The sequence below is a fragment of the Elephas maximus genome, chromosome 27 (genome assembly GCF_024166365.1).
Source record: "Elephas maximus indicus isolate mEleMax1 chromosome 27, mEleMax1 primary haplotype, whole genome shotgun sequence".
Lineage (NCBI taxonomy): Eukaryota > Metazoa > Chordata > Mammalia > Proboscidea > Elephantidae > Elephas > Elephas maximus.
Window position 1 is genome coordinate 36,275,701 of NC_064845.1, and position 14,615 is coordinate 36,290,315.

Consider the following 14,615-nt stretch of genomic DNA (forward strand, 5'->3'; position numbering starts at 1 on the left):
AAAGGGGTATTTCCCCAACTTATATTTCATATTTAGAAACAGATTTGTAGAATTCAATTCTTTAAAATTCATGAAGCCCTCCACACCACCTTACAGAAAAGTCTCACATTGCATTTGGCTGCCAGAGACAAGAGTCCACAGAATGGGGATAAAATCACAGCACCCTGAAAGAATTTCCCAGGTTAACACCTCAAAGCTGGAGTCCACCACTTTGTTGTGAGCATTTAGGCCCTCAAGCAGCCAATGTTGACAAGTCTGACGTAGATGGTGCAGTCAAATAAGCTGAACTTTGATATACTTTTAAAAATAATGTCAGTTTCTGATAATAATTACATGATTTTTTAGAAATTCATAAAGAAGGAAAAAATAAAGAGGAAATTAAAAATTACATATAACTTCATCACGAGATAGCCACATGAAAATTTTGGTTTATTTTGTGCTAGTCTTTTTCCTGGTGTATGTATGTGTGAATGAGTATGTAATTCTTCACAAAACTGGGTCCAATCCATTTTGTAGTTTGCTTTTCTCATATAATATTATATTGCAATAATTCTCCTAGATTAATAGATACTCTTTAACACAATTTTTATTTCATGATGTTGGCTGTGGTGCAGTGAATTACTTAATATGGCCCTTCTAGTCATTCACAGTCTTGTGACTCTCACAAAATGATTGGGTGGGACTATCCAAATAAGGTGTTTATGGCCCACCAAGGGGATTGGAGAGCCTACTAATAATGCAAATAAGGTGCACGGAACCATTGTGAGGGAGGTGAGGGCATGGAAATAAGGTGTATGGAACCCTAACAAGTGGATTGGTCACGTTTTGCCATCCAACTAGGCTTAAACGGAGCCAATCTCAGAAGTGGAGTAGAGGAGCCAGGAGTGGAGTGCATCCTTTGGACCTGGGGTCCCCGCACAGAGAACCTCCTAGGCCCGGGACACAGAGAGAGCTGTAATCCAGAAGACAGGAGGAGATGGTACCTCAGGAGAGAGAAGCAGCGGCAAGTACAGCAAAGTCCAAAAGACTTTGCTGTACTTGCCGCTGCTTCTCTCTCCAGTGACAGAGAATTAGCAGCAGCTGAAACAGGAGAGTACTGCGGTGGGCTTCCTGGCCCAGAGAGTAAGACAGTTACAGTTGGCGTGCTGACCCATGGAGCAAGAGAGCTGAGCGTCTTTGGGCAGGAGGCTTACTGGCTTCCAGGCACTTATAAGTGGAGCTAAAGTGCTGTGACACTTGATGAAGCAGGGCAGAGGCCAGGCTGAGGGGCCAAGAATGAGGCCTGCCTGTGGGCACAGCCAAGAAGCAATCCTGATCAAAGAACTGAATCTTGACTCCTTCCTGATCCTGAATTGTAACCTGTTACTCCTCTAATAAAACTCCATAACTCTGAGTATGGTCTGTGAGTTCTGTGTGGCGGCCGTTGCAACAGAGAACCCAGCAGAGAAGTACAGAGTGCTATGGGAGGGACGGCTGGTGTCAGAACTGGTGAAAAGGTCGGAGGGTGGAGGTATGTTTGACCTCCACCTCATAGGAATCAGCATTGGATTGATTCTGATCCTGATTCTCTCTCCTCACCTTGTGAAGTTAGAGGTCTGACGACGTCCACATACCATTTTTTGCATGAAGGACCATAATTTACGTAGCCCAAACCAAAAAAAAAAAAAAAAACCCACTGCCACTGAGTCGATTCCAGCTCATAGAGACCCTGTAAGAGAGTAGAATTGCCCCATAAGGTTTCCAAGACTGTAAATTTTTACGGAAGCAGGCTGCCACATCTTTCTCCCATGGAGCGGCTGGTGCATTTGAACTGCCAACCCCTCATTCAGCAGCCAAACACTTAACCACGGTGCCACTAGGGCTCCTAATTTATGTAACCAGTGCCCTATTATTAAACATTGAGGTTGCTCCTAAATAAAGCTATGCTAACTGGCTTTATAAATAAATATTGGACCAAATTTTATGCTTTCTTCAGGATACATTCCCTAAATAAACTCAATGGATCAAAAGTTATGGAATATGAACATTTTTAAGACCCCAAATACAAGCAATATTAGAATTGCTCTACAAAAATGTTGTCCCAGTTTTAACTTCCACCAAGAGCACAAGAGTCCCCATCTGACCATGGTCTTAGGGGACATCTAGCTCAATTGGCACAACACAGTTTATAAAGAAAGTGTTCTACATCCTACTTTGGTGAGCAGTGTCTACGATTTTAAAAGTTTGTGAGCAGCCATCTAAGATACATCTACTAGTCCCACCCTATTTGGAGCAAAGGAGAATGAAAAAAAACCAAAGACACAAGGGAAAGATCAGTCCAAAGGACTAATGGACCACAACTACCACAGACTGAGTCCAGAACAACTAGATGGTGCCTCGCTACCACCACCAATTGCTCTGACAGGGATCACAATAGAGGGTCCTGGACAGAGTGGGAGAAGAATGTAGAAAATTCTAACTCACAAAAAAACACCAGACTTACTGGTCTGACAGAGACTGGAGAAACCCTGAGAGTATGGCCCCGGACACCTTTTTAACTCAGTACTGAAGTCACTCCTAAAGTTCATCCTTCAGCCAAAGATTAGACAGGGCTATAAAACAATAACACACAGTTCAACCACCTGTATGAGACTGAATGAGCACACCAGCCCAAAAGCAAAGACGAGAAGGTAGGAAGGGACAGGAAAACGGGATGAATGGAAATGGGGAACCCGAGGTCAAGAAGGGAAGAGTGCTGACACATTGTGGGGTTGGCAACCAATGTCACAAAACAACTTGTGTATTAACTGCTTAATCAGAAACTAATTTGTTCTGTAAACTGTCACCTAAACCAAAAAAGTCTCCATTTCACCTCACCCGCACTGAGAATTTAAAAAGGTCTTTGCTAAGTGAATAGGCAACAAAAGATTTCTCAGTATAACTTATTTGCATCTATTCATATTTTTCATGAATTATACATTCATGCCTTTTGCCTGTACTTTAACGGTAAATCAATATTTTCTTATTTATAAAAGTTTTTAATACATTAAGGCTATTAACTATTTGTCCCAATGTGGTTTTTCAAAGCATGCATAAACTATGGGTGCTAATCTAAATATACCCTACCATTAATAGTTTGAGTGTGCTATGATTTCTCTTTTGACTCAGTAAGTTCCAGAAAAAAAAAAAAAAAAACTCATGAAATGTAGAATAAAGCACCATTAAATAAGGCAGATACTGTAGCACCAAGTGGCCAACTGATAAAATATGAAGTAGAAATAGTCCGAGTACCTCAATTCACTGAACATGTTGTCATGGACTGAATTGTGTCCCCCAAAATGATGTGTATCTATTTGGCTAGACCATGATTCCCAGTATTATGTGATTGTCCATTTTGTCATCTGATGTGATTTTCCTATGAATTGTAAATACTAACCTCTGCCTGTGGTTAATGAGGCAAGACTGGATTACGCTAAAGAGGATTATGGTAGGATGTAACACCCTTGCTCAGGTCGCATCCCTGATCCAACGAAAGGGGAGTTTTCCTGGGTTGTGGCCTGCACCACCTTTTATCTTATAAGAGATCAAAGGAGAGGGAAGTGAGCAGAGGGTGGGGGGGACTTCGTACCACCAAAAAAGCAGCACCAGGAGCAGAGCACGTCCTTTGGATCAGGGTTTCCTGCGCAGAGAAGCTCCTAGTCCAGGGGAAGACTGATGATAAGGGCCCTTCTCCAGACCCGACAGAGAGAGAAAGCCTGCCCCTGGAGCTAATGCCCTGAATTTGGACTTCCAGCCTGAGACTGTGAGAAAATAAATTTCTCTTTGTTAAAGCCATCCACTTGTGGTATTTCTGTTATAGCTGCACTAGATGACGAAGACACGTCTCTATATTAAACAATTCTTGGAGTTTTTTCTTTGGGAGATTTTCTAAAAATTTTTAGGTTTTATTTATTTTGTTGTTTTTGGGAATATACACTACAAAACATACACCAGTTCAACAGTTTCTACATGTATAATTTAGTGACATTAATTACATTCTTCAAGTTGTGCAACCATTCTCATCCTCCTTTTCTGAGTTGTTCTTCCCTTATTAACATAAACCCACTGTTCCCTAAGGTGCCCATCTAATCTTCTGAGTTGCTGTTGTCAATTTGACCCCACATACCTAGTTCTTAAAAGGGCATTATGCTCCAGGCAGGAAAATTTTTACACAGTTAAGCTAATTTACTATTCAGTTTTAAGTTCATGTTTAAGGGAATACTTTTAGTTTAAGGTTTAAAGACTACCTCTGGGTAATAGCATCAGAGGTTCACCCACCCTTCATAGCTCCATAAAGTCTAGAGTCCATGAGAATTTGAAATTCTGTTCTGCATTTTCCCCCTTTTGGTCAGGATTCTTCTGTAAAATCTTTCAATAAAATGTTCAGTAATGGCAGGCAGGCACCATCTACTTTTTCTGGTCTCCTGGCAAAGGAGGCAGTTCATGGACATGCCACATATTCCATGTCCTCCTCCTATTCCTGACTCTCCTTCTTCCTCTGTTGCGTGAAGTGAATAGAGACCAATTCTCGTGCCTTGGATGCCTGCTTGTGGAAGACGTTTTTGAAAGATATGTAGCTTTAAGAATGGATTCATATAAAAGAATAGCAATGTGTAAACCACAGTTAGGCAGTCACTATGGTATTGTTTAATAAAATCCCTCCACTTTTTTCATCTTCAAATGGTTGTTTTGGCGATAGAATACTGGTAATTTTTTCTTTCTTTTAATTAATTCCTTTACTATAAAATGTCTTTTTAGAAATTTTTTTTTCTTTTTACAATCTTAACATGCTAGTAATTTTGCTGTGGAAAATAAATTCCATCTTGCACGAAAGAGAAGACTCCTCAAGACCACCCACTGGCATCTTTATTCATATATTAGAGCGAGTCAGCCAGTGAAAATCCTAAACAAAGAAAAGACAACAAACATTCAGTCAGAAGTCCAGCGAACCAAATGGAAAATAACTGAAACCACACCCTCACTCTTCTGCCTGCTCTCAAATCTGAAAGTCCTATCTATCGCAGCCACTACAGTGGTCAAATGAAGTTTGTCTTTAGCAGTTTTACCAAGGAAAGAAAGAAAAAAAAAACAAAAAAACACAGTTGCTGTCAAGTTGATTCTGACTTATGGTGACCTTTTGGCTTGTAGTTGAGAGCTTAGCCATTTATGCCACTCATCTAAAAATCCATTAGTGAAACTTACTGATTGGTCCTACACAAGAACCTAAAATGACTTTCCTTCCCTGTGACCTTGATATAATCAAGTTTTCCTTTGTTATTTGTTTACTTAAGGCTGGGTTCCTCTCCTTCAGAGCAATCCCATTACTCTGTCGTGAGGTTACTGGACTGCCCATCTCCTCTGCTGGGCTGTAAACTCCATGAAGGTGCAGGCTGGGCCTGGTTTTGCTCACCATGCTATTCTTAGCACCTAACACAGCACCAAAGGTATACCTCAGCAAATATTTACTGAACAAATGAATTTGCCAAACTCAGAATTAGTTTAAGAAGGACTCTGTAAATACCAGAGTGTATTCTGTTTGCTTTTTTTTGGCAGATGTTTTATTTGCTTTCTATTTAGCAACCACACTTACCTGGGCCTTCCGCGTGGCTTGTGGCTCAATCATGATGTTGATAAGAGAGGGCTGAGTTGTGTCTGCCAGACTCTGCCTCAGGGATTTTTGGAGTTCCTCTGGTGTTTGTACAAAATACCCTTTGCCCCCAAATGCTGTCATGACCTGCTCATAATGGGAGTTCGGCAGAAGAGACAACGGAGGGGCCCTGAAAAAGAAGGTTAAGGTCAATAGTTTAACCGTAGGACTTTTTGTAAAGGTCTTTTGTAAAATAATCTGTGAAACAAGATAGGTTGAAATTAAATACTTAACTATTAACTTTAACACTTAAACTAAGATGCCAGTATACTAAACATTGCATGTATTTTTTTTTTTTTTTATTGTACCTTAGATGAAGGTTTACAGAACAAACTAGCTTTTCATTAAACAGTCAGTGCACATATTGTTTTGTGACATTGGCTAACAACCCCACGACATGTCAACACTCTCCTTTCTCAACCTTGGGTTCCCTATTACCAGCTTTCCTGTCTCCTCCTGTCTTCTAGTCCTTGCCCCTGGGCTGGTGTGTCCCTTTAGTTCATTTTGTTTTATGGGCCTGTCTAGTCTTTGGATGAAGGGTGAACCTCAAGAGTGACTTCATTACTGAGCTAAAAGGGTGACCAGGGGCCATACTTTCAGGGTTTCTCCAGTCTCTGTCAGGCCAATAAGTGTGTTTTTTTTTTCTGTGTGTGTGTGTGTTGGACTCAACCTGGTGGAGGCTGTGGTAATTATGGTCCATTAGACTGTTGGACTAATCTTTCCCTTGTGTCTTTGGTTTTCTTCATTCTCCCTTGCTCCTGACAGGGTGAGATGAGTGGAATATCTCAGATGGCCCCTCACAAGCTTTTAAGACCCCAGACACTACTCACCAAAGTAGAATGTATGACATTTTCTTTATATGCTATGTTATGCCAGTTGAGCTAGATGTTTCCTGAGACCATGGTCCCCAAAGCCCTCAGCCCAGTAATTCAGTCGGTCCCTCAGGGATTTTGGATGCGTCTATGGAGCTTCCATGACCTTGCCTTGGACAAGTTTGGACATACTTTTTTATTAACAATATTTTATTGTGTTTTTGATGAAAAGTTTACACAGCAAATCAGGTTCCCATTTAATAATTTCTGCGCAGAATCAACCCGGTGGCAGTGGGCTTATGCATATTGTTCAGTTACACTGGTTACATTTTTCACAATGTGTCAACGTTCTCATTGTTTCCGTTCTGGTCGTTCCTTTTCTAGTAAACTACCTTCCCTGCTTCCCCTTACCTTCTCATCTTTGCTTTAGAGTAAATGCTGACTGTTCGGTCTCATATAGTTGATTTTTTTCTTTTTAAGAGCACAGTACTCATGGGTGATGTTTTATTTTATGAGCTAATGTTATTTAACTGAAAGGTGATCTCTGGGAGTGGTTTCAGTTCCAGGTTTAAAAGGTGTCTCAAGGTGACAGTCTCAGAGGTTCCTCTGGTCTCTATCCAGTAAGTCTGTTTTTTTTTTTTTTTTTAAGAATTTAAGTTTTGTTCTACATTTTCTCCCATTCTATTTGGGACCATCTATTGTGTCCCTGGCCAGAACAGTCAGTCATGGTAGCTGGACACCATCTAGTTCTTCTGGTCTCAGGATAGACGAGGCTGTGGTTCCTGTGAGCTATTAATTCTGCAGTTTCTTCTTTGAGTCTTTGGTTTTCTTCTCTTTTGCTCCAGACAAGTAGAGACCAATAGTCATATCTTAGATGGGCACTCGCAAGCTTTTAAGACCCCAGATGCTACCCACCAGACTAGGATGTAAAACATAAACTTTATGAACTATACTATGCCAATTGGCCAAGTTGTCCCCTAAGAATATAGTCCTAAGCCTTCAAATTCAGTAAACCTATCCCATGAGGTGTTGGTTATGTCCAGAAAGTATCTGTAACTGTGTCCCCTATGTGCTTTATTATATATATTCAGCACAAACGTGTGCACACATATACCTTCCTATACACAAATATGCCTACTTATCTACCTATGTAATCACACATATATTTTTTGGTTGATACTGCTGTTGTTGCCAAATTGTACGTTACAGTATTTACCAAAAACGTCCCTTATTCTAGTGTACTTTTTAGTGTCATGATTTTTGTTGTTGTTAGGTGCCATCGAGTCGGTTCCGACTCATAGAGACCCTGTGCACAACAGAACGAAACACTGCCCGGTCCTACGCCATCCTTACAATCGTTGTTATGCTTAAGCTCATTGTTTTAGCCACTGTGTCAATCCACCTCGTTGAGGGTCTTCCTCTTTTCCGCTGACCCTGTACTCTGCCAAGCATGATGTCCTTCTCCAGGGATTGATCCCTCCTGACAACATGTCCAAAGTATGTAAGACGCTGTCTTGCCATCCTTGCTTCTGAGGAGCATTCTGGTTGTACTTCTTCTAAGACAGATTTGTTCGTTCTTTTGGCAGCCCGTGGTTTATTCAATATTCTTTGCCAATACCACAATTCAAAGGTGTCAACTCTTCTTCGGTCTTCCGTATTCATTGTCCAGCTTTCACATGCATATGATGCGATTGAAAATACCATGGCTTGGGTCAGGCGCACCTTAGTCTTCAGGGTGACATCTTTGCTCTTCAACACTTTGAAGAGGTCCTTTGCAGCAGATTTGCCCAATGCAACACATCTTTTGATTTCTTGATTGCTGCTTCCATGGCTGTTGATTGTGGATCCAAGTAAAATGACATCCTTGACAACTCCAATCTTTTCTCCATTTATCATGATGTTGCTCATTGATCCAGTTGTGAGGATTTTTGTTTTCTTTATGTTGAGGTGTAATCCATACTGAAGGCTGTGGTCTTTGATCTTCATTAGTAAGTGCTTCAAGTCCTCGTCACTTTCAGCAAGCAAGATTCTGTCATCTGCATAACGCAGGTTGTTAATGAGTCTTCCTCCAATCTTGATGCCCCATTATTCTTCATATAGTCCAGCTTCTTGGATTATTTATTCAGCATAGAGATTAAATAGGTATGGTCAAAGAATACAACCCTGATGCACACCTTTCCTGACTTTAAACCAATCAGTATCCCCTTGTTCTGTCCGAACAACTGCCTCTTGATCTACGTAAAGGTTCCTCATGAGCACAATTAAGTGTTCTGGAATTCCCGTTCTTCGCAGTGTTATCCAGAGTTTGTTATGATCCGCACAGTCAAATGCCTTTGCATAATCGATAAAACACAGGCAAACATCCTTCTGGTATTCTCTGCTTTCAGCCAGGATCCATCTGACATCAGCAATGATATCCCTGGTTCCACATCCTCTTCTGAAACCAGCCTGAATTTCTGGCGGTTCCCTGTCGATATACTGCTGCAGCCGTTTTTGAATGATCTTCAGCAGAATTTTGCTTGCGTGTGATATTAATGATATTGTTCTATAATTTCCACATTTGGTTGGATCACCTTTCTTGGGAATAGGCATAAATATGGATCTCTTCCAGTCAGTTGGCCAGGAAGCTGTCTTCCACATTTCTTGGCATAGACGAGTAAGCATCTCCAGCACTGAATCTGTTTGTTGAATTATTTCAACTGATATTCCATCAATTCCTGGAGCCTTGTTTTTCGCCAATGCCTTCAGAGCAGCTTGGACTTCTTCCTTCAGTACCATCGGTTCCTGATCATATGCCACCTCTTGAAATGGTTGAATATTGACTAATTCTTTTTGGTATAATGACTCTGTGTATTCCTTCCATCTTCTTTTGATGCTTCCTGCATCATTTAATATTTTCCCCATGGACTCCTTCACTATTGTAACTCGAGGCTTGAATTTTTTCTTCAGTTCTTTCAGCTTGAGAAATGCTGAGCATGTTCTTCCCTTTTGGTTTTCCATCTCCAGCTCTTTGCACATGTCATTATAATACTTTACTTTGTCTTCTCGAGAGGCCCTTTGAAATCTTCTGTTCAGTTCTTTTACTTCATCAATTCTTCCTTTTGCTTTAGCTGCTCGATGCTCAAGAACAAGTTTCAGAGTCTCCTCTGACATCCACCTCGGTCTTTTCTTTCTTTCCTGTCTTTTCAACGACCTCTTGCTTTCTTCATGGATGACGTCCTTGATGTTATTCTACAACTCGTCTGGTCTTTGGTCACTAGTGTTCAATGCATCAAATCTATTCTTGAGATGGTCTCTAAATTCAGGTGGGATATACTCAAGGTCATATTTGGGCTCTCGTGGACTTGCTCTGATTTTCTTTAGTTTCAGCTTGAACTTGCATATGAGCAATTGACGGTCTGTTCCACAGTCAGCCCCTGGCCTTGTTCTGACTGATGATATTGAGCTTTTCCATCGTCTCTTTCCACAGATGTAGTCAATTTGACTTCTGTGTGTTCCATCTGGCCAGGTCCATGTGTATAGTTGCCGTTTATGTTGGTGAAAGAAGGTATCTGCAATGAAGAAGTCACTGGTCTTGCAAAATTCTATCATTCGATTTCCAGCATTGTTTCTATCACCAAGGCCATATTTTCCAACTACTGATCCTTCTTCATTTCCAACTTTCGCATTCCAATCACCAGTAATTATTAATGCATCTTGATTGCATGTTCGATCAATTTCAGACTGCAGCAGCTGATAAAAATCTTCTATTTCTTCATCTTTGGCCCTAGTGGTTGGTGCGTAAATTTGAATAACAGTCGTATTAACCGGTCTTCCTTGTAGGCGTATGGATATTATCCTGTCACTGACAGCATTGTACTTCACAGTAGATCTTGGAACGTTCTTTTTGATGATGAATGCAATGCCATTCCTCTTCGAGTTGTCATTGCCAGCATAGTAGACTATATGATTGTCCCATTTGAAATGGCACATACCAGTCCATTCCACCTCACTAATGCGTACGATATTGATGTTTATGCGTTCCATTTCATTTTTGACGATTTCCAATTTTCCTAGATTCATACTTCGTATATTCCAGGTTCCGATTTTTAATGGATGTTTGCAGCTGTTTCTTCTCATTTTGAGTCATGACACATCAGCAAATAAAGGTCCCGAAAGCTTGACTCCATCCACATCATTAAGGTCGACTCTACTTTGAGGAGGCAGCTCTTCCCCAGTCATCTTTTGAGTGCCTTCCAACCTGGGGTGCTCATCTTTCAGCAGTATATCAGACAATGTTCCGCTACTATGCATTAGGTTTTCACTGGCTAATGCTTTTCAGAAGTAGACTGCCGGGTCCTTCTTCCTAGTCTGTGTTAGTCTGGAAGCTCAGCTGAAACCTGTCCTCCATGGCTGACCCTGTTGGTATCTTAACACCGGTGGCATAGCTTCCAGCATCACAGCAACACACAAGCCCCTACAGTACGACAAACTGATTTACTTTGGCCAAATTGTGCAGACTTCACCTGCATTTGTTATTGTCTTTCTCATCACCAAAAATAACAAGTATCCACCATCTAGAAAGTGATTCCCTTTCCCATCCCTGGTAGTCACCAAATAATGTTGTTTTCTGTATGTATATCTATTCTTTTCTTTTTATAATAGTGAGATTGTACAATATTTGTCCTTTTGTGACTGGCTTATTTCACTCAGCGTAACGTCCTCCAGATTCATCCTTGTTAAAATATGTTTCAAGAACGCAGCATTCATCTTTATGGCTCAATAGTATTCCATACCACAGTTTGTTTATCCATTCATCCACTGATGGGCACTTAGGCTGTTTCCATCTTTTTGCTATTGTGAATAAAGTTGTAATGAACCTAGGTATGCATGTGTCTATTCGTGTCACTGCTATTCGATCTCTAGGGTATATACCTGGGGTGGAATTGCTGAATCATAAGGTATTTCTATTTCTAGCTTTTTGCGGATGCACTATACAGTTTTCCACAGTGGTTGTACCATTTTATAATCCCACCAGCAGTGTATAAGAATCCCAATCTCTAAACAACCTCGCCAGCATTTGTTGTTTTCTGTTTTTCTTTTTTTTTTTGATCAGTGCCACTTCTGCAGGACTGACATATCTCATTGTAGTTTTGATCTGCATCTCTCTGCAGGGTTGGTGAGTCAGAATCGACTTGATTTGGTTTGGTTTTTGGTTAATGGTTAATGATCGCAAGGATCTTTTCATGTGTTTGTTGGCTGCTTGAACGTCCTCTTTGCTGAAGTGTCTATTCATGCCCTTTGCCTATTTTTAAATTGGTTTGTCTTTTTGTTGTTGAAGTTTTCTACATATTTTAGAGATTAGGCCCTTCTCAGATATGTCACTCCTAAGATTTTTTTCCCAGTCTGTGGGGTCTCTTTTTATTCTTTTGAGTTAACTATTTTGTGTTCTGTTGATTGTGCATCTGTAATTGTGGTTGATAATCTATTTCTAAAGAAAATTAGGTCCCATAGTTTTGTCCCTATATTATCTTCCAGGAACTTTATGGTTTTAGCTTTAACATTTAGGTCTTTGATCCATTTTGAGTTTTTGTGTATAGTCTGAGGTATGGATCCTGTTTCATTTTTCTGCAAATGGGTAGCCATTTTTGCCAGCACATTTGTTAAAGAGACTGTTTCTTCCCCATTGAATGGACTTTAACCTCTTGTCGAAAATCAGCTGTCCATAAATGGACGGATTTACTTCTTGGTTTATTGTCTATCTATTGCTGTCCAATAGAGCTTTCTGTCATGATGAAGTGTTTTATATCTACAGTATCCAATAAGATGGTCACTAGTCACCTGTGGCTACTGAGCACATGAACTGTGGCTAGTTAAACCAAGGAAACTCTTGGCCATTAACTGAAAGGTTGGCGGTTTGAATTCACCCAATGGTGCTACAGAAGAAAGGCTTGGCGATACACTGCCATAAGAGTATAGCCATTGAAAACCCTATGAAGTGCAGTTCAACTCTGAAACACGTGGGGGTCACCATGAGTCAGAATTGACTCAACTACAACAGGTTTAGTTTTTGGTTTTAGTGGCTACCTTACTAGACAGCGCAGACCACACTATCAACTATTACAAATCCAAGAGAAGAAGAGAGGAATGGTTACTGCAAAACAACAAATAACTTCAACTCCATTATATATAGTAGTTTGGGAATGAAGTCTGTGAGGCATAAACAAACATAAGTATTCCCCACCCATACCATCCCCCAGGCTAACAGAAATCCACATCCCCTCACACCGCATGGCCAGCTCCAACACTGTCTTAGTTTAGCTCTGTCATCAGATGATCGTGATTTAGCTAAGTGATAAAAACCAAAAACCTAACCCCTTGCCATTGAGTCAATTGTGACTCATAGCGACCCTACACGACAAAGTAGAACTACCCCATTAGGGTTTCTAAGGAGCGGCTGGTGGGTAAACTGCCCGATCTTTCGGTTAGCAGCTGAGCTCTTCACCATTGTACCACCAGGGCTCTAAGTGATAAAAGGCAGGACGATCTCCGGATCATAACTAATCTGCAGACATCTACATGCCGACATAATGCACGGATAAGGAATGGTCCCTTGGTACTTCAGGCATTTTGCAATAAGCCCTCTAATTAACAAGGCTTAGACATCAGCTCCATCCACCCGAGTCTTCAGCGGTCCCAGATAATCATCGTATTTACTGAAGCGCCCAATCATGAATGGTTGTGCAAAGAGGGGTCGTGCACAACCTGCCACTGAGAGGGGCTGATAATCGAATCAAATACCCGCACCACATAAGCACATTCAGATGTAGCAGAATTTTTAAAGACAGGTTAAAATCATGAGAGTGCATCTACTTTGTTCTAGGTTACTCACACGGTAGCAGTTTCTCCAAAATTTAACATCTCCTTCCAAGTACCTGCATCAACACCCTGGTAAATTCCATTATTATTCACCACCAAGAGTATGATCGGCAGGTTGTACCTAAAATTGAGAGCAAAGTACAAAGAAAGTCATCTTAACTCTGAAGCAATTTCTTTTCTTTCAGTTGAGATTTCAACTGAAAATGGTTACCATTTTCTGTATGCTTTTTGGCAGCATTAGAGTCGGGCTAAAAATTAGGCATTTATTACCTTAATAAAGACTATCAAACCATTAACAGAGACATCATGAAATGGTAGAAAGTACGTAAGATTGGGGCCAGCAGACCTAAATTTTTCTCTGGTTCTACTACTATTTACCTATGGACCTAGAGCAAACCTTAAGCTTCTCTGAGTTTTGATTTTCATAGACCCAAATGTTAGTAAGAACACACCTTCCCTACTTAATAGCCTCTGAAGCATCACCTCAGAGTCTGTTTGAAAAGCATCTTTTTATTTTTTGAGCTTTTTTTAGACAACCAGCATATGCTTGATGCGGTGGGAGGCACACAAGGGACAAGAAAACATTCTCTGCCCTCAAACCACTTCACTCATGATTAGAAAGACCTTATATGATTTCATCAGGAGAAAGACAGTATTTAACAATGTGCTAAACAGTATGGTAATGACAAAAAAGGTCTGATTCAACCTTATTAATGACTGACAAAAGAACATGGGTTTTATTTTCTACAGATAAATTTCTGAGGCCAAGTGGTAAAAAATAAAACTAAACTGCATAGTGTTAAATGACAGGATTTGGGTAACTATTTGCTCTGCCCACGCATCTGTCAGTTTGCTGTACTGTAGAGGCCCGAGTGTTGCTGTGATGCTAGAACTATGTCACTGGGACTCAAATACCAACAGGGTCACACATGGTGGACAGGTTTCAGCAGAACTTCTGGACTAAGACAGACTAGGGAGAAGAATCTGGCAGTCTACTTCTGAAAAAAATTAGCCAGTGAAAACCTTATAAATAGCAGTGGAACAATGTCTGATATAGTGCTAGAAGATGAACCCTCCAGGTTGGAAGGCACTCAAAAGACGACTGGGAAAGAGCTGCCTCCTCAAAGTAGAGTCCACCTTAATGATGTGGATGCAGTCAAGCTTTCAGGACCTTCGTTTGCTGATGTGGCATGACTCAAAATGAGAAGAAACAGCTGCAAACATCCATTAATAATCAGAACGTGGAATGCACAAAGTGCGAATCTAGGAAAACTGGAAAT

General features: G+C 40.7%; 1 protein-coding gene across 8 annotated transcripts in view; it reads right to left on the bottom strand.

Moving 5' to 3' along the window:
- Positions 1-14,615, bottom strand: part of HACL1 (2-hydroxyacyl-CoA lyase 1) — a 71,459-nt gene that overhangs the window by 10,743 nt on the left and 46,101 nt on the right. For 7 of the 8 annotated variants that reach the window (XM_049870983.1, XM_049870982.1, XM_049870985.1 and 4 more), the window contains 2 exons: positions 13,349-13,456; positions 5,609-5,795 (listed from right to left, as the gene is read on the bottom strand). In XM_049870983.1, the coding sequence (XP_049726940.1) occupies positions 5,609-5,795; positions 13,349-13,456 (295 nt within the window). Of the gene's footprint in view, positions 1-3,022; positions 4,922-5,608; positions 5,796-13,348; positions 13,457-14,615 lie in introns of those variants that run through there. The other variant, XM_049870984.1, reaches the window with a different exon arrangement.